The sequence below is a fragment of the Electrona antarctica genome (assembly GCF_951216825.1).
Source record: "Electrona antarctica genome assembly, contig: scaffold_73, whole genome shotgun sequence".
NCBI lineage: Eukaryota > Metazoa > Chordata > Actinopteri > Myctophiformes > Myctophidae > Electrona > Electrona antarctica.
In genome coordinates this window covers 215,538-235,000 of record NW_027638626.1, presented here as the reverse complement: position 1 = coordinate 235,000, position 19,463 = coordinate 215,538, and the positions used below count along the sequence as shown (strand labels likewise).

The following is a 19,463-nucleotide window of genomic DNA, read 5'->3' as shown; positions in this document are numbered from 1 at the left end:
AACGTGTTCCAGGATAATTGATTTATTTTTATCATCACCACCTTACATAATTATGCTATAAAGATGGCGTGTATAGTCAACATTTATTTATATCTATTGAGCTATGCGTTTGGTGGAAACAATACGCCAGTCAGTCAACACACCATATTTCACCATATATATTTTTTCCGTTTCGGGAAAAATAAAGTCAGACATTGTTATTTCTGCAAACCGCATATAACAAATATAACCTCTAAAACAACATTTAGTCTATGCTGTGAGTGTGAGTACATTCGTAATGTAAGTTTGCCTACATGTGGCAGTTGAAATGCAAATTAACCATTGGCTTGAACAATGCCGTCTCCAGCTGTCGGGAGGTGTGAAACTTCATAGTAGGTATAAGCATGTCTAAAATCATATTTACAAAACGTTTCAGATGAAAAAAAAAACAGATGATTTGAATCGAACATTTAGAAAAAGTCATGCAAGGGGAACTTTCTCAGGACTTCATGGGCAAAGAAAATCCACTTCAAAATTTCAAAATCGGTCAGAAAGACCGCTCCGACATGCTAGTGTTAATCAATCTCTGTCTTGAGCGCTGGGCGTTACTAATTGAAAAGGTGGAGAACTTCGTCCTGTGTTTAATGTGTGTGTGTGTGTGTGTGTGTGTGTGTGTGTGTGTGTGTGTGTGTGTGTGTGTGTGTGTGTGTGTGTGTGTGTGTGTGTGTGTGTGTGTGTGTGTGTGTGTGTGTGTGTGTGTGTGTGTGTGTGTGTACAGGGTATAGTCCAGAAGGTTCTGGTGGTCCTAGCCCTCTCCAGTGTTCCAGTCCTGCTCTTCGGTCAGCCCACCTACGAGTACGTGTCACACCGATACTCGTCCTCCTACTCCAGGCGTAGGAGGACCGCCCCCCTGCTGACCTCCGACCTGTCCGACCACGCCCCCGACGCAGAGGAGGTAGGGTCAAAGGTCATTCATTTAGGGACCAATCAGTGTACGTATGACTAGTGACTAGTGCTTTCATGTGTTTGAGGAGGTAGGGTCAAAGGTCATTCATTTAGGGACCAATCGGTGTACGTATGACTAGTGACTAGTGCTTTCATGTGTTTGAGGAGGTAGGGTCAAAGGTCATTCATTTAGGGACCAATCAGTGTACGTATGACTAGTGCTTTCATGTGTTTGATGTGTTGCCAGGTCATTCATTTAGGGACCAATCAGTGTACGTATGACTAGTGACTAGTGCTTTCATGTGTTTGATGTGTTGATAGTGTTTGATGTGTTGATAGTGTTTGATGTGTTGATAGTGCTTTCATGTGTTTGATGTGTTGCCATGTTTCGTGTTCTGGAGCAGTGTTGGTTTTGGCAGCAAATCTTGATTTTAGTTTTAGTCATAGTCTCTCGAATAGCTTCCATTTAGTTTTAGTCATAGTCTCTCGAATAGCTTCCATTTAGTTTTAGTCATAGTCTCTCCAATAGCTAACATTTAGTTTTAGTCATAGTCTCTCCAATAGCTTCCATTTAGTTTTAGTCATAGTCTCTCCAATAGCTTCCATTTAGTTTTAGTCATAGTCTCTCCAATAGCTAACATTTAGTTTTAGTCATAGTCTCTCCAATAGCTAACATTTAGTTTTAGTCATAGTCTCTCCAATAGCTTCCATTTAGTTTTAGTCATAGTCTCTCGAATAGCTTCCATTTAGTTTTAGTCATAGTCTCTCCAATAGCTAACATTTAGTTTTAGTCATAGTCTCTCGAATAGCTTCCATTTAGTTTTAGTCATAGTCTCTCCAATAGCTTCCATTTAGTTTTAGTCATAGTCTCTCCAATAGCTTCCATTTAGTTTTAGTCATAGTCTCTCCAATAGCTTCCATTTAGTTTTAGTCATAGTCTCTCCAATAGCTAACATTTAGTTTTAGTCATAGTCTCTCCAATAGCTAACATTTAGTTTTAGTCATAGTCTCTCCAATAGCTTCCATTTAGTTTTAGTCATAGTCTCTCCAATAGCTAACATTTAGTTTTAGTCATAGTCTCTCCAATAGCTTCCATTTAGTTTTAGTCATAGTCTCTCCAATAGCTTCCATTTAGTTTTAGTCATAGTCTCTCCAATAGCTTCCATTTAGTTTTAGTCATAGTCTCTCCAATAGCTTCCATTTAGTTTTAGTCATAGTCTCTCCAATAGCTAACATTTAGTTTTAGTCATAGTCTCTCCAATAGCTAACATTTAGTTTTAGTCATAGTCTCTCCAATAGCTTCCATTTAGTTTTAGTCATAGTCTCTCCAATAGCTTCCATTTAGTTTTAGTCATAGTCTCTCCAATAGCTTCCATTTAGTTTTAGTCATAGTCTCTCGAATAGCTTCCATTTAGTTTTAGTCATAGTCTCTCGAATAGCTTCCATTTAGTTTTAGTCATAGTCTCTCCAATAGCTTCCATTTAGTTTTAGTCATAGTCTCTCCAATAGCTAACATTTAGTTTTAGTCATAGTCTCTCGAATAGCTTCCATTTAGTTTTAGTCATAGTCTCTCGAATAGCTTCCATTTAGTTTTAGTCATAGTCTCTCCAATAGCTTCCATTTAGTTTTAGTCATAGTCTCTCCAATAGCTAACATTTAGTTTTAGTCATAGTCTCTCCAATAGCTAACATTTAGTTTTAGTCATAGTCTCTCCAATAGCTTCCATTTAGTTTTAGTCATAGTCTCTCCAATAGCTAACATTTAGTTTTAGTCATAGTCTCTCCAATAGCTTCCATTTAGTTTTAGTCATAGTCTCTCCAATAGCTTCCATTTAGTTTTAGTCATAGTCTCTCCAATAGCTAACATTTAGTTTTAGTCATAGTCTCTCCAATAGCTTCCATTTAGTTTTAGTCATAGTCTCTCCAATAGCTTCCATTTAGTTTTAGTCATAGTCTCTCCAATAGCTTCCATTTAGTTTTAGTCATAGTCTCTCCAATAGCTTCCATTTAGTTTTAGTCATAGTCTCTCCAATAGCTTCCATTTAGTTTTAGTCATAGTCTCTCCAATAGCTTCCATTTAGTTTTAGTCATAGTCTCTCCAATAGCTTCCATTTAGTTTTAGTCATAGTCTCTCCAATAGCTTCCATTTAGTTTTAGTCAGTCTCTCGAATAGCTTCCATTTAGTTTTAGTCATAGTCTCTCGAATAGCTAACATTTAGTTTTAGTCATAGTCTCTCGAATAGCTAACATTTAGTTTTAGTCATAGTCTCTCGAATAGCTAACATTTAGTTTTAGTCAGTCTCTCGAATAGCTTCCATTTAGTTTTAGTCATAGTCTCTCGAATAGCTAACATTTAGTTTTAGTCATAGTCTCTCGAATAGCTAACATTTAGTTTTAGTCATAGTCTCTCGAATAGCTTCCATTTAGTTTTAGTCAGTCTCTCGAATAGCTTCCATTTAGTTTTAGTCATAGTCTCTCGAATAGCTAACATTTAGTTTTAGTCAGTCTCTCGAATAGCTTCCATTTAGTTTTAGTCATAGTCTCTCGAATAGCTAACATTTAGTTTTAGTCATAGTCTCTCGAATAGCTAACATTTAGTTTTAGTCATAGTCTCTCGAATAGCTAACATTTAGTTTTAGTCAGTCTCTCGAATAGCTTCCATTTAGTTTTAGTCATAGTCTCTCGAATAGCTAACATTTAGTTTTAGTCATAGTCTCTCGAATAGCTAACATTTAGTTTTAGTCATAGTCTCTCGAATAGCTTCCATTTAGTTTTAGTCAGTCTCTCGAATAGCTTCCATTTAGTTTTAGTCATAGTCTCTCGAATAGCTAACATTTAGTTTTAGTCATAGTCTCTCCAATAGCTTCCATTTAGTTTTAGTCATAGTCTCTCCAATAGCTAACATTTAGTTTTAGTCATAGTCTCTCCAATAGCTTCCATTTAGTTTTAGTCATAGTCTCTCCAATAGCTTCCATTTAGTTTTAGTCATAGTCTCTCCAATAGCTTCCATTTAGTTTTAGTCATAGTCTCTCCAATAGCTTCCATTTAGTTTTAGTCATAGTCTCTCCAATAGCTAACATTTAGTTTTAGTCATAGTCTCTCCAATAGCTTCCATTTAGTTTTAGTCATAGTCTCTCCAATAGCTAACATTTAGTTTTAGTCATAGTCTCTCCAATAGCTTCCATTTAGTTTTAGTCATAGTCTCTCCAATAGCTTCCATTTAGTTTTAGTCATAGTCTCTCCAATAGCTAACATTTAGTTTTAGTCATAGTCTCTCCAATAGCTAACATTTAGTTTTAGTCATAGTCTCTCCAATAGCTTCCATTTAGTTTTAGTCATAGTCTCTCCAATAGCTTCCATTTAGTTTTAGTCAGTCTCTCGAATAGCTTCCATTTAGTTTTAGTCATAGTCTCTCGAATAGCTAACATTTAGTTTTAGTCATAGTCTCTCGAATAGCTTCCATTTAGTTTTAGTCATAGTCTCTCGAATAGCTAACATTTAGTTTTAGTCATAGTCTCTCCAATAGCTTCCATTTAGTTTTAGTCATAGTCTCTCGAATAGCTAACATTTAGTTTTAGTCATAGTCTCTCGAATAGCTAACATTTAGTTTTAGTCATAGTCTCTCGAATAGCTTCCATTTAGTTTTAGTCATAGTCTCTCCAATAGCTTCCATTTAGTTTTAGTCATAGTCTCTCCAATAGCTTCCATTTAGTTTTAGTCATAGTCTCTCCAATAGCTAACATTTAGTTTTAGTCATAGTCTCTCCAATAGCTTCCATTTAGTTTTAGTCATAGTCTCTCCAATAGCTTCCATTTAGTTTTAGTCATAGTCTCTCCAATAGCTAACATTTAGTTTTAGTCATAGTCTCTCCAATAGCTAACATTTAGTTTTAGTCATAGTCTCTCCAATAGCTTCCATTTAGTTTTAGTCATAGTCTCTCCAATAGCTTCCATTTAGTTTTAGTCAGTCTCTCGAATAGCTTCCATTTAGTTTTAGTCATAGTCTCTCGAATAGCTAACATTTAGTTTTAGTCATAGTCTCTCGAATAGCTTCCATTTAGTTTTAGTCATAGTCTCTCGAATAGCTAACATTTAGTTTTAGTCATAGTCTCTCCAATAGCTTCCATTTAGTTTTAGTCATAGTCTCTCGAATAGCTAACATTTAGTTTTAGTCATAGTCTCTCGAATAGCTAACATTTAGTTTTAGTCATAGTCTCTCGAATAGCTTCCATTTAGTTTTAGTCATAGTCTCTCGAATAGCTAACATTTAGTTTTAGTCATAGTCTCTCCAATAGCTTCCATTTAGTTTTAGTCATAGTCTCTCGAATAGCTAACATTTAGTTTTAGTCATAGTCTCTCCAATAGCTAACATTTAGTTTTAGTCATAGTCTCTCCAATAGCTTCCATTTAGTTTTAGTCATAGTCTCTCCAATAGCTTCCATTTAGTTTTAGTCATAGTCTCTCCAATAGCTTCCATTTAGTTTTAGTCATAGTCTCTCCAATAGCTTCCATTTAGTTTTAGTCATAGTCTCTCCAATAGCTTCCATTTAGTTTTAGTCATAGTCTCTCCAATAGCTTCCATTTAGTTTTAGTCATAGTCTCTCCAATAGCTTCCATTTAGTTTTAGTCATAGTCTCTCCAATAGCTTCCATTTAGTTTTAGTCATAGTCTCTCCAATAGCTTCCATTTAGTTTTAGTCATAGTCTCTCCAATAGCTTCCATTTAGTTTTAGTCATAGTCTCTCCAATAGCTTCCATTTAGTTTTAGTCATAGTCTCTCCAATAGCTAACATTTAGTTTTAGTCATAGTCTCTCGAATAGCTTCCATTTAGTTTTAGTCATAGTCTCTCCAATAGCTTCCATTTAGTTTTAGTCATAGTCTCTCCAATAGCTTCCATTTAGTTTTAGTCATAGTCTCTCCAATAGCTTCCATTTAGTTTTAGTCATAGTCTCTCCAATAGCTTCCATTTAGTTTTAGTCATAGTCTCTCCAATAGCTTCCATTTAGTTTTAGTCATAGTCTCTCCAATAGCTTCCATTTAGTTTTAGTCATAGTCTCTCCAATAGCTTCCATTTAGTTTTAGTCATAGTCTCTCCAATAGCTTCCATTTAGTTTTAGTCATAGTCTCTCCAATAGCTAACATTTAGTTTTAGTCATAGTCTCTCCAATAGCTTCCATTTAGTTTTAGTCATAGTCTCTCGAATAGCTAACATTTAGTTTTAGTCATAGTCTCTCCAATAGCTTCCATTTAGTTTTAGTCATAGTCTCTCGAATAGCTAACATTTAGTTTTAGTCATAGTCTCTCGAATAGCTTCCATTTAGTTTTAGTCATAGTCTCTCGAATAGCTAACATTTAGTTTTAGTCATAGTCTCTCCAATAGCTTCCATTTAGTTTTAGTCATAGTCTCTCGAATAGCTTCCATTTAGTTTTAGTCATAGTCTCTCCAATAGCTTCCATTTAGTTTTAGTCATAGTCTCTCCAATAGCTTCCATTTAGTTTTAGTCATAGTCTCTCCAATAGCTTCCATTTAGTTTTAGTCATAGTCTCTCCAATAGCTTCCATTTAGTTTTAGTCATAGTCTCTCCAATAGCTTCCATTTAGTTTTAGTCATAGTCTCTCCAATAGCTTCCATTTAGTTTTAGTCAGTCTCTCGAATAGCTTCCATTTAGTTTTAGTCATAGTCTCTCGAATAGCTAACATTTAGTTTTAGTCATAGTCTCTCGAATAGCTAACATTTAGTTTTAGTCATAGTCTCTCCAATAGCTTCCATTTAGTTTTAGTCATAGTCTCTCCAATAGCTTCCATTTAGTTTTAGTCATAGTCTCTCCAATAGCTTCCATTTAGTTTTAGTCATAGTCTCTCCAATAGCTTCCATTTAGTTTTAGTCATAGTCTCTCCAATAGCTAACATTTAGTTTTAGTCATAGTCTCTCCAATAGCTTCCATTTAGTTTTAGTCATAGTCTCTCCAATAGCTTCCATTTAGTTTTAGTCATAGTCTCTCCAATAGCTTCCATTTAGTTTTAGTCATAGTCTCTCCAATAGCTAACATTTAGTTTTAGTCAGTCTCTCGAATAGCTTCCATTTAGTTTTAGTCATAGTCTCTCCAATAGCTAACATTTAGTTTTAGTCATAGTCTCTCCAATAGCTAACATTTAGTTTTAGTCATAGTCTCTCCAATAGCTAACATTTAGTTTTAGTCATAGTCTCTCCAATAGCTTCCATTTAGTTTTAGTCATAGTCTCTCCAATAGCTAACATTTAGTTTTAGTCATAGTCTCTCCAATAGCTAACATTTAGTTTTAGTCATAGTCTCTCCAATAGCTAACATTTAGTTTTAGTCATAGTCTCTCCAATAGCTAACATTTAGTTTTAGTCATAGTCTCTCCAATAGCTAACATTTAGTTTTAGTCATAGTCTCTCGAATAGCTTCCATTTAGTTTTAGTCATAGTCTCTCCAATAGCTTCCATTTAGTTTTAGTCATAGTCTCTCCAATAGCTAACATTTAGTTTTAGTCATAGTCTCTCGAATAGCTAACATTTAGTTTTAGTCATAGTCTCTCCAATAGCTAACATTTAGTTTTAGTCATAGTCTCTCGAATAGCTAACATTTAGTTTTAGTCATAGTCTCTCGAATAGCTAACATTTAGTTTTAGTCATAGTCTCTCCAATAGCTTCCATTTAGTTTTAGTCATAGTCTCTCCAATAGCTTCCATTTAGTTTTAGTCATAGTCTCTCCAATAGCTTCCATTTAGTTTTAGTCATAGTCTCTCGAATAGCTAACATTTAGTTTTAGTCATAGTCTCTCCAATAGCTTCCATTTAGTTTTAGTCATAGTCTCTCCAATAGCTAACATTTAGTTTTAGTCATAGTCTCTCCAATAGCTTCCATTTAGTTTTAGTCATAGTCTCTCGAATAGCTAACATTTAGTTTTAGTCATAGTCTCTCCAATAGCTTCCATTTAGTTTTAGTCATAGTCTCTCGAATAGCTAACATTTAGTTTTAGTCATAGTCTCTCCAATAGCTTCCATTTAGTTTTAGTCATAGTCTCTCCAATAGCTTCCATTTAGTTTTAGTCATAGTCTCTCCAATAGCTAACATTTAGTTTTAGTCATAGTCTCTCCAATAGCTTCCATTTAGTTTTAGTCATAGTCTCTCCAATAGCTAACATTTAGTTTTAGTCATAGTCTCTCCAATAGCTAACATTTAGTTTTAGTCATAGTCTCTCCAATAGCTTCCATTTAGTTTTAGTCATAGTCTCTCCAATAGCTAACATTTAGTTTTAGTCATAGTCTCTCCAATAGCTTCCATTTAGTTTTAGTCATAGTCTCTCCAATAGCTTCCATTTAGTTTTAGTCATAGTCTCTCCAATAGCTTCCATTTAGTTTTAGTCATAGTCTCTCCAATAGCTAACATTTAGTTTTAGTCATAGTCTCTCCAATAGCTAACATTTAGTTTTAGTCATAGTCTCTCCAATAGCTTCCATTTAGTTTTAGTCATAGTCTCTCCAATAGCTTCCATTTAGTTTTAGTCATAGTCTCTCCAATAGCTTCCATTTAGTTTTAGTCATAGTCTCTCGAATAGCTTCCATTTAGTTTTAGTCATAGTCTCTCGAATAGCTAACATTTAGTTTTAGTCATAGTCTCTCCAATAGCTTCCATTTAGTTTTAGTCATAGTCTCTCCAATAGCTAACATTTAGTTTTAGTCATAGTCTCTCCAATAGCTTCCATTTAGTTTTAGTCATAGTCTCTCGAATAGCTAACATTTAGTTTTAGTCATAGTCTCTCCAATAGCTTCCATTTAGTTTTAGTCATAGTCTCTCCAATAGCTTCCATTTAGTTTTAGTCATAGTCTCTCCAATAGCTTCCATTTAGTTTTAGTCATAGTCTCTCCAATAGCTTCCATTTAGTTTTAGTCATAGTCTCTCCAATAGCTAACATTTAGTTTTAGTCATAGTCTCTCCAATAGCTTCCATTTAGTTTTAGTCATAGTCTCTCGAATAGCTAACATTTAGTTTTAGTCATAGTCTCTCGAATAGCTTCCATTTAGTTTTAGTCATAGTCTCTCGAATAGCTAACATTTAGTTTTAGTCATAGTCTCTCCAATAGCTAACATTTAGTTTTAGTCATAGTCTCTCCAATAGCTTCCATTTAGTTTTAGTCATAGTCTCTCCAATAGCTTCCATTTAGTTTTAGTCATAGTCTCTCCAATAGCTTCCATTTAGTTTTAGTCATAGTCTCTCCAATAGCTTCCATTTAGTTTTAGTCATAGTCTCTCCAATAGCTTCCATTTAGTTTTAGTCATAGTCTCTCCAATAGCTTCCATTTAGTTTTAGTCATAGTCTCTCCAATAGCTTCCATTTAGTTTTAGTCATAGTCTCTCCAATAGCTTCCATTTAGTTTTAGTCATAGTCTCTCCAATAGCTTCCATTTAGTTTTAGTCATAGTCTCTCCAATAGCTTCCATTTAGTTTTAGTCATAGTCTCTCGAATAGCTAACATTTAGTTTTAGTCATAGTCTCTCGAATAGCTTCCATTTAGTTTTAGTCATAGTCTCTCGAATAGCTTCCATTTAGTTTTAGTCATAGTCTCTCGAATAGCTTCCATTTAGTTTTAGTCATAGTCTCTCCAATAGCTAACATTTAGTTTTAGTCATAGTCTCTCCAATAGCTAACATTTAGTTTTAGTCATAGTCTCTCCAATAGCTTCCATTTAGTTTTAGTCATAGTCTCTCCAATAGCTTCCATTTAGTTTTAGTCATAGTCTCTCCAATAGCTAACATTTAGTTTTAGTCATAGTCTCTCGAATAGCTTCCATTTAGTTTTAGTCATAGTCTCTCGAATAGCTAACATTTAGTTTTAGTCATAGTCTCTCGAATAGCTTCCATTTAGTTTTAGTCATAGTCTCTCGAATAGCTTCCATTTAGTTTTAGTCATAGTCTCTCGAATAGCTTCCATTTAGTTTTAGTCATAGTCTCTCCAATAGCTAACATTTAGTTTTAGTCATAGTCTCTCCAATAGCTAACATTTAGTTTTAGTCATAGTCTCTCCAATAGCTTCCATTTAGTTTTAGTCATAGTCTCTCCAATAGCTTCCATTTAGTTTTAGTCATAGTCTCTCCAATAGCTAACATTTAGTTTTAGTCATAGTCTCTCCAATAGCTTCCATTTAGTTTTAGTCATAGTCTCTCGAATAGCTTCCATTTAGTTTTAGTCATAGTCTCTCGAATAGCTAACATTTAGTTTTAGTCATAGTCTCTCCAATAGCTTCCATTTAGTTTTAGTCATAGTCTCTCCAATAGCTAACATTTAGTTTTAGTCATAGTCTCTCGAATAGCTTCCATTTAGTTTTAGTCATAGTCTCTCCAATAGCTAACATTTAGTTTTAGTCATAGTCTCTCCAATAGCTTCCATTTAGTTTTAGTCATAGTCTCTCCAATAGCTTCCATTTAGTTTTAGTCATAGTCTCTCCAATAGCTTCCATTTAGTTTTAGTCATAGTCTCTCCAATAGCTAACATTTAGTTTTAGTCATAGTCTCTCCAATAGCTAACATTTAGTTTTAGTCATAGTCTCTCCAATAGCTAACATTTAGTTTTAGTCATAGTCTCTCCAATAGCTAACATTTAGTTTTAGTCATAGTCTCTCCAATAGCTTCCATTTAGTTTTAGTCATAGTCTCTCCAATAGCTTCCATTTAGTTTTAGTCATAGTCTCTCCAATAGCTTCCATTTAGTTTTAGTCACATTTTAGTCACCCGGAAGGTTTTTTCTGTTAAAAAACTAAGACTAAATATCATAACATTTTAGTCGACTAAATCTACAGTTGATTTAGTCGACTAAAATGTATTTTGGTGGGCGTTGATGCCGTCGTAATGGCTGATTTTACACTTGCTGAAAATAGCCGATCTACAAGCTATTTTCAGCATGCAACCAGCCAACCAAGTGTAAAATGACATACTGGATCTCTTGTCCACTAGTCCCTTCCTAACATTTTAGTCTAGTTTTTATTTGTTGACGAAATTGTCAGTATATTTAGTCATAGTTTTAGTCATCATGGCTTAGTTTTCATTTAGTTTTTATGTAGTAGTTTTTGTGAAATGCCTGAATTGTAAATGCGCTGGAGTTGTTTCTGTGTGTCTTCCGTTGTTTAGTGAGTCATTAAGAAAGACAATGGGTTTTTAATTCAGAAGATAATGACACCAGGATAAGTTCATCTGTGGTAATATCCATCCATCTTCAACCGCTTATCCGTAGTCGGGTTGCGGGGCAACAGCTCCACCAGAGTGCTCCAGACCAGGGGTTCGCAAAGTGGGGTCCGGGGACCCCCAGGGGTCCTTGAGGGCGTTCCAGCGGGTCCCCAGCTAAATGATAGTTTGGAACCAAAATGGACCCTTATGGGTCTGTAACTCTGAGAGTGTAACACATTTGTACACTCTGAGTTAAATTCACATTGATTTTACAATATAAATTGGGGGTCCCAGAGATAGAAATGCCATTAAATGGGTGCCAATGCCAATTCAGTGATGTAAATAGGTTTTCAATGTAATGAGTCCCGGGATGCAGGGATGGTCTTTTAGAAATGAGTCCCAGGATGCAGGGATGGTCTTTTAGAAATGAGTCCCAGGATGCAGGGATGGTCTTTTAGAAATGAGTCCCAGGATGCAGGGATGGTCTTTTAGAAATGAGTCCCAGGATGCAGGGATGGTCTTTTAGAAATGAGTCCCAGGATGTAGGGATGCTCTTTTAGAAATGAGTCCCAGGATGCAGGGATGGTCTTTTAGAAATGAGTCCCAGGATGCAGGGATGGTCTTTTAGAAATGAGTCCCAGGATGCAGGGATGGTCTTTTAGAAATGAGTCCCAGGATGCAGGGATGGTCTTTTAGAAATGAGTCCCAGGATGCAGGGATGGTCTTTTAGAAATGAGTCCCAGGGACATTTTATTGAGTCCCACTTCAACCACGTTAGGAGTCATATTCTTCCTATTCTTATAAATTGCAGCATTTAACTCCCATTTCATTTTATATGGTTATAATGTGGTTATATTCATGTAGAAAACAGAAGAAGAAATGATTATTATAACTAAAGCTAGCAAAAAATCTCATGGATGCAGAGGTTGTTGTTGTATTAAATCCCATGGATGTAGAGGTTGTTGTTTTATTAAATCCCATGGATGCAGAGGTTGTTGTTGTATTAAATCCCATGGATGTAGAGGTTGTTGTTTTATTAAATCCCATGGATGCAGAGGTTGTTGTTGTATTAAATCCCATGGATGCAGAGGTTGTTGTTGTATTAAATCCCATGGATGTAGAGGTTGTTGTTTTATTAAATCCCATGGATGCAGAGGTTGTTGTTGTATTAAATCCCATGGATGCAGAGGTTGTTGTTGTATTAAATCCCATGGATGCAGAGGTTGTTGTTGTATTAAATCCCATGGATGTAGAGGTTGTTGTTTTATTAAATCCCATGGATGCAGAGGTTGTTGTTGTATTAAATCTCATGGATGCAGAGGTTGTTGTTGTATTAAATCCCATGGATGCAGAGGTTGTTGTTGTATTAAATCCCATGGATGCAGAGGTTGTTGTTGTATTAAATCCCATGGATGCAGAGGTTGTTGTTGTATTAAATCCCATGGATGCAGAGGTTGTTGTTTTATTAAATCCCATGGATGAAGAGGTTGTTGTTGTATTAAATCCCATGGATGCAGAGGTTGTTGTTGTATTAAATCCCATGGATGCAGAGGTTGTTGTTGTATTAAATCCCATGGATGCAGAGGTTGTTGTTGTATTAAATCCCATGGATGCAGAGGTTGTTGTTGTATTAAATCCCATGGATGCAGAGGTTGTTGTTGTATTAAATCCCATGGATGCAGAGGTTGTTGTTGTATTAAATCCCATGGATGAAGAGGTTGTTGTTGTATTAAATCCCATGGATGCAGAGGTTGTTGTTGTATTAAATCCCATGGATGCAGAGGTTGTTGTTGTATTAAATCCCATGGATGCAGAGGTTGTTGTTGTATTAAATCCCATGGATGCAGAGGTTGTTGTTGTATTAAATCCCATGGATGTAGAGGTTGTTGTTTTATTGCGTCCCTTAACTATAAACTGTGTTTTGGGATGCAGAATGCACCTATTTTAATCTCTGCCAATTGTTTGATTGGTGACAGGTTACAGGTGTGTTATTATTGTTATTGATTGATTGACAGGTGACAGGTGTGTTATTATTGATTGACAGGTGTGTTATTGATTGATTGACAGATGACAGGTGTGTTATTGATTGATTGACAGGTGACAGGTGTGTTATTGATTGATTGACAGGTGACATGTGTGTTATTGATTGATTGACAGGTGACAGATGACAGGTGTGTTATTGATTGATTGACAGGTGTGTTATTGATTGATTGACAGGTGACAGGTGACAGGTGTTTGCTGTTGGCTGAAGACGGTTCGATCAACACTCGAACATCTGACGTAGAGGGAGGGCCCGAGGAGGAGGAGGAGGTACATGCACGCACACACGCACGCACACACACACACACACACACACACACACACACACACACACACACACACACACACACACACGCGCATTCACATTTAACAAGAAATTATTGAACACAAACAATAGTGGATGCGCAAACGTATACATATCACGGGTACAGGAAGCATCTCCTTCTCCATATATGGTCGACTGCCAATTATCACAGACACTGAACAGAATGTAGCCGATGCCTGATCAGCTCTCTGCTTATTGGGCATTCCTGCAATCTGCTGGCCAATCACCACTGAGTTATGGACATTACCGTCAATCTGCAGGCCAATCACCACTGAGTTATGGACATTACCGTCAATCTGCAGGCCAATCACCACTGAGTTATGGACATTACCGTCAATCTGCAGAAAGGTCCCCCCATTCTGTGTTTCCTAGAACGGGACGTCTTTTTTCAGACCTCCAATTCTAGTTCTATTTCCAGCAGCTCTAAGGTATATTAAAGGGTAAGACCACTTTTTGAGAGGTTTGGGTTGTTTTCTTACCTTATTATGGGCAAACTAGTCCATTCTATGAGTTATTTTATTATGGGAAAACTAGTCCATTCTATGAGTTATTTTATTATGGGCAAACTAGTCCATTCTATGAGTTATTTTATTATGGGAAAACTAGTCCATTCTATGAGTTATTTTATTATGGGCAAACTAGTCCATTCTATGAGTTATTTTATTATGGGCAAACTAGTCCATTCTATGAGTTATTTTATTATGGGCAAACTAGTCCATTCTATGAGTTATTTTATTATGGGCAAACTAGTCCATTCCATGAGTTATTTGATTATGGGCAAGCTAGTCCATTCTATGAGTTATTTTATTATGGGCAAACTAGTCCATTCTATGAGTTATTTTATTATGGGCAAACTAGTCCATTCTATGAGTTATTTTATTATGGGCAAACTAGTCCATTCTATGAGTTATTTTATTATGGGCAAACTAGTCCATTCTATGAGTTATTTTATTATGGGCAAACTAGTCCATTCTATGAGTTATTTTATTATGGGCAAACTAGTCCATTCTATGAGTTATTTTATTATGGGCAAACTAGTCCATTCCATGAGTTATTTTCCTCCGTTGTGTTGTTTATTTATTATTATTATTTAGCACATGAACCAACGCAACAAAAGCTGATTCTGACAGTTTATGACATCAGGAAATCTCATGCGGTTTTATTTTTAATAAAAGATGTCAACTTTGTCTTGTTTTGACTAATTTGTGTAGAAAGATGATCCGGTAGGTATGCCTACGTCGACCGAATCACTGCTGTTCGCGTTGAGTAAAAAACGATCTGATTGGACCAAACTGTACACCCACTCCTGAAGCGTATTATTGGAATGCCGTTGAGCCACGACGGGGATGTAAACAAATGGATTTGATGTCGTCCGCTTGTCACTAAAAACATACACAATGGACGTGTTTGAGGGAGACACTTTAGAAGAAGTGTCTGTCTGGGACTGCTCGTATGCGAGGCTGCAGGTGGTGCATCTCTGTTTAAGATGCACCAGCTGCATCTCTGTTTGAGATGCACCAGCTGCATCTCTGTTTGAGATGCACCAGCTGCATCTCTGTTTGAGATGCACCAGCTGCATCTCTGTTTGAGATGCACCAGCTGCATCTCTGTTTGAGATGCACCAGCTGCATCTCTGTTTGAGATGCACCAGCTGCATCTCTGTTTGAGATGCACCAGCTGCATCTCTGTTTGAGATGCACCAGCTGCATCTCTGTTTGAGATGCACCAGCTGCATCTCTGTTTGAGATGCACCAGCTGCATCTCTGTTTGAGATGCACCAGCTGCATCTCTGTTTGAGATGCACCAGCTGCATCTCTGTTTGAGATGCACCAGCTGCATCTCTGTTTGAGATGCACCAGCTGCATCTCTGTTTGAGATGCACCAGCTGCATCTCTGTTTGAGATGCACCAGCTGCATCTCTGTTTGAGATGCACCAGCTGCATCTCTGTTTGAGATGCACCAGCTGCATCTCTGTTTGAGATGCACCAGCTGCATCTCTGTTTGAGATGCACCAGCTGCATCTCTGTTTGAGATGCACCAGCTGCATCTCTGTTTGAGATGCAACAGCTGCATCTCTGTTTGAGATGCACCAGCTGCATCTCAAAAAGCGTGGAGACTTGTTTACAAACGAAACCTCGCAAGACGTTCCCGCGAGAGTTGGGGACGCCGGAGTACTGCTTCAGTCTATCTCCGACTAAAATAGTATAACTTTATGAATCTATCTTAAATGACGAAAATAAAGTCGTTTTCTTTTTTTTTTTTTTTTGCCTTTATTTTATATTTTTTATGGAGGGACAGACAGTAGGCTGACAGGAAATGGGGAGGGAGATGGGGGGAAGACATGCAGTAAAGGCCGTCGGGATCGGGAGTCGAACCCGCGGCACACTGCCAGACTGGATTACCAGCCAAGGTGCCTGGACCACTGAGCCATGGCCCAGGCGAGTCGAGTTTTCTTGATGTCATTATAGTAGCTATAATAATAATGTGTTTACAGTTTGACACTGCAGATGTCTACATGCATCAGGCCATCCACACCATAGAATACTGTCTGGGATGTATCAGCAACACTGCCTCCTACCTGCGGCTGTGGGCACTGTCCCTGGCGCACGCACGTACGTACACACTGCTACTACACACACACACACACACACACTGGCCTCGCGCTAGGCAGTGTTTTTTTTTATTTTTTTTAAGAAACAATAATCGCATCGCAGCCCGTTCCGTCGCAGTTGATTTTTCACCTATTTAAGCTGCGGTCGGTTTGGAGCACGTATGTACACACTACTACACACACACACACACACTGCCATATATGGCCAGACCTCATCAAACCCTGTACACTCAAGACACTGCCGGCGCTAGCCCCTCCTATATTCAGCTATTAGTGTAGATTTATAGGGCGCTAGCCCCTCCTATATTCAGTTATTAGTGTAGATTTATAGGGCGCTAGCCCCTCCTATATTCAGCTATAGTGTAGATTTATAGGGCACTAGCCCCTCCTATATTCAGCTATAGTGTAGATTTATAGGGCGCTAGCCCCTCCTATATTCAGCTATAGTGTAGATTTATAGGGCGCTAGCCCCTCCTATATTCAGCTATAGAGCGTCGCAGTCCCGCCTCCTACCCTGGACCAGGAAATTAAACCCAATGCATTATTCTCATAGACATTTCTTAAAGTATTTATTTAAAGACGGTTACGCCGCGGACAAAGCCAACTCGAGTCGTGACAACTCATGACAACACAAACAATATTTTGGACCAAACAAATAATTAGAAAGAAGAAAAAAACGGCAGGTTACAACACTTTTTTTGTTGTTTTTCTTCTTTGTAATTATTTGTTTGGTCCAAAATATTGTTTGTGTTGTCATGAGTTGTCAGGACTCGAGTTGGCTTTGTCCGCGGCGTAACCGTCTTTAAATAAATACTTTAAGAAATGTCTATGAGAATAATGCATTGGGTTTAATTTCCTGGTCCAGGGTAGGAGGCGGGACTGCGACGCTCTATAGTGTAGATTTATAGGGCGCTAGCCCCTCCTATATTCAGCTATTAGTGTAGATTTATAGGGCGCTAGCCCCTCCTATATTCAGCTATAGTGTAGATTTATAGGGCACTAGCCCCTCCTATATTCAGCTATAGTGTCGATTTATAGGGCGCTAGCCCCTCCTATATTCAGCTATAGTGTAGATTTATAGGGCGCTAGCCCCTCCTATATTCAGCTATAGTGTAGATTTATAGGGCGCTAGCCCCTCCTATATTCAGCTATTAGTGTATATTTTCGTCCTACACAAACATTAAATTCCATTGACAATGAATGGAGAATTTATGTGTGTCTGAGCAAATGATAAGAGCGCCGCTCACTTCACACGGGGGTGATTCTTCCTCCTCAGAGCTGTCGGAGGTGCTGTGGGTGATGGTGACGCTATATAAAGTTGTATTATTGTTGTAATTCCTCCTCCAGAGCTGTCGGAGGTGCTGTGGGTGATGGTGACGCTATATAAAGTTGTATTATTGTTGTAATTCCTCCTCCAGAGCTGTCGGAGGTGCTGTGGGTCATGGTGATGCGCCACGCGCTGCGCTGGCAGGGATACGTAGGAAGTGCAGTCCTGTTCGTTGTCTTCTGTTTCTTCGCTGTTCTCACCGTTTCCATCCTGTTGGTGATGGAGGGACTGTCTGCCTTCCTGCACGCCCTGAGGCTGCACTGGTATTACTATTATTACTATTGTTATTGTTATTGTTATTGTTATTGTTATTGTTATTGTTACTATTACTATTGTTATTACTTGCGCAAGCAGAGCGTGCAAGTAATGTTATCAGTCAGGTGCTATGTGCGTATGTCCCTGACACTGAAACATATCATCATTACGTCGCCATCGTCAACCAATTATACCCTGGCGTTGGTACATAATCCTCATCACGATTCACGGAAAGCATACAGTACCTGCACGGTCAGCTTGACATCATATCACATGCATTCTAAGGGACATTGGTACATATCTTCATCACGTCATAGACACATGCTTCGTAGCGTGACGGAAAACATACCTGCACGGTCAGCTTTGTGCCAGCATATGACGTCATAACATGTGCTGGCCCCGACATACGCATCAAACCACCCAAGAAACAGGCCCCTGATGGTTAAAGCTGTATCCTTGTTTTTCAGGGTGAAGTTCCAGGTGGTTAAAGGTATATCATTGTTTTGTGTGGTTATGCTGCCACCTAGTGGCAGTAATAAAGTTAAAGGTATATATATCATTGTTTTTCAGGGTGGAGTTCCAGAATAAATTCTACAGCGGGATGGGATACAAACTGAACCCGTTCTGCTTCGCTGCTCTCATCCACGCCTCTAGTCCGCTGTGATTGGCTAATCTACGCCTCCAGTCCCCTCCGATTGGCTAATCCACGCCTCAGCTCCTGTCTGATTGGCTAATCCACGGCTCATCCCTGCTCTGCGATTGGTCAAACAATAATGTGTCCGTTAATGCATCCCGAGGTGATTTGTTTTCCATGATTGAACTTTGCACTCTGACTGAAGAAAGGACTGTTATTCTAAAGTTATTGTTATTATAATAACATAATGTTATAACATTATTATAACCACAAAGAATGAAGTGCATTGTAGCACATTATCAATGATCAATGAATACATTGTAGCACATTATGAATGATCAATAAATACAGCTGCTTTTGTACCTCATGTCCCTTGCCTGTCCCTCATGTAAAACTCGGGGCAAAGCTGCAATACCAAATTCGGCCACTATGTCCATTTCGCCTCAGGGTTTCCTCCGGGTGCCGTCTCTATTAATAGCGACTTTAAGCAACGACGGATACGGCAGTCGGCTACGGCGACCGGAAATGGATCAGTGCTCGATACATAAACCTGCTCTCCGTTGCAGCCCTTTCTACTACGGGAGAACCTACACTTACACGTAGTGTCTACAACGCCATGTCATAACCATGTTTATTGAAATTATAGCTGTCATACATTTACACCGATTGCTCCATCACCTCTCTTATGCTGTGTGATGTGTTGGCATGCTCTGAATGAAGAAATAACACTAATACCATATGTCATATTAACCATGTTTATTAAAACGGTTTTGGAATAACACAGATTGCTCCAACACCTTCCTCTTTCCACTGCTGATCATGTCCAGCGCATGTAAGAATTAAGCAATATCGGCAAGTTAGCTGATGCGTGACGGGGTGTTTAAAAAAAAGTGTTTATGTTTGACACATGCTGCATAGACGGGTCACCATGGGAACCAATGTCGCCGTCGCCGACGGCTGTTTGCTTAACGATTTTGACAGCTACGGCGACGGCGTCATAGCCGCTGTACTTCCGCATAGCGTCGCCGTCCTGAAACAGTCGTTGCTTAAAGTCCCTATTATATACTCTAAGCTACAGACATGCAAAATAACACTGACAGCTGTGAGGTGACGGAAGCTTGTCCTGCATAGCAACGGTTGCTAAACTATTTGGATTGGCATTGGACTGA

At 38.1% G+C, this 19,463-nt stretch overlaps 1 protein-coding gene across 1 annotated transcript in view; it reads left to right on the top strand.

The window, feature by feature from the left end:
- Positions 1–18,656, top strand: part of LOC306917879 (V-type proton ATPase 116 kDa subunit a 3-like) — an 85,738-nt gene extending 67,082 nt beyond the window's left edge. The window contains exons 17-21 of the mRNA XM_079530770.1: positions 758–934; positions 13,320–13,412; positions 15,962–16,079; positions 17,497–17,668; positions 18,231–18,656. Of these exons, the coding sequence (XP_079386896.1) occupies positions 758–934; positions 13,320–13,412; positions 15,962–16,079; positions 17,497–17,668; positions 18,231–18,324 (654 nt within the window). The 3' untranslated portion in view covers positions 18,325–18,656. The remainder of the gene's footprint in view (positions 1–757; positions 935–13,319; positions 13,413–15,961; positions 16,080–17,496; positions 17,669–18,230) is intronic.
- The last annotated feature ends 807 nt before the right edge of the window (positions 18,657–19,463 follow it).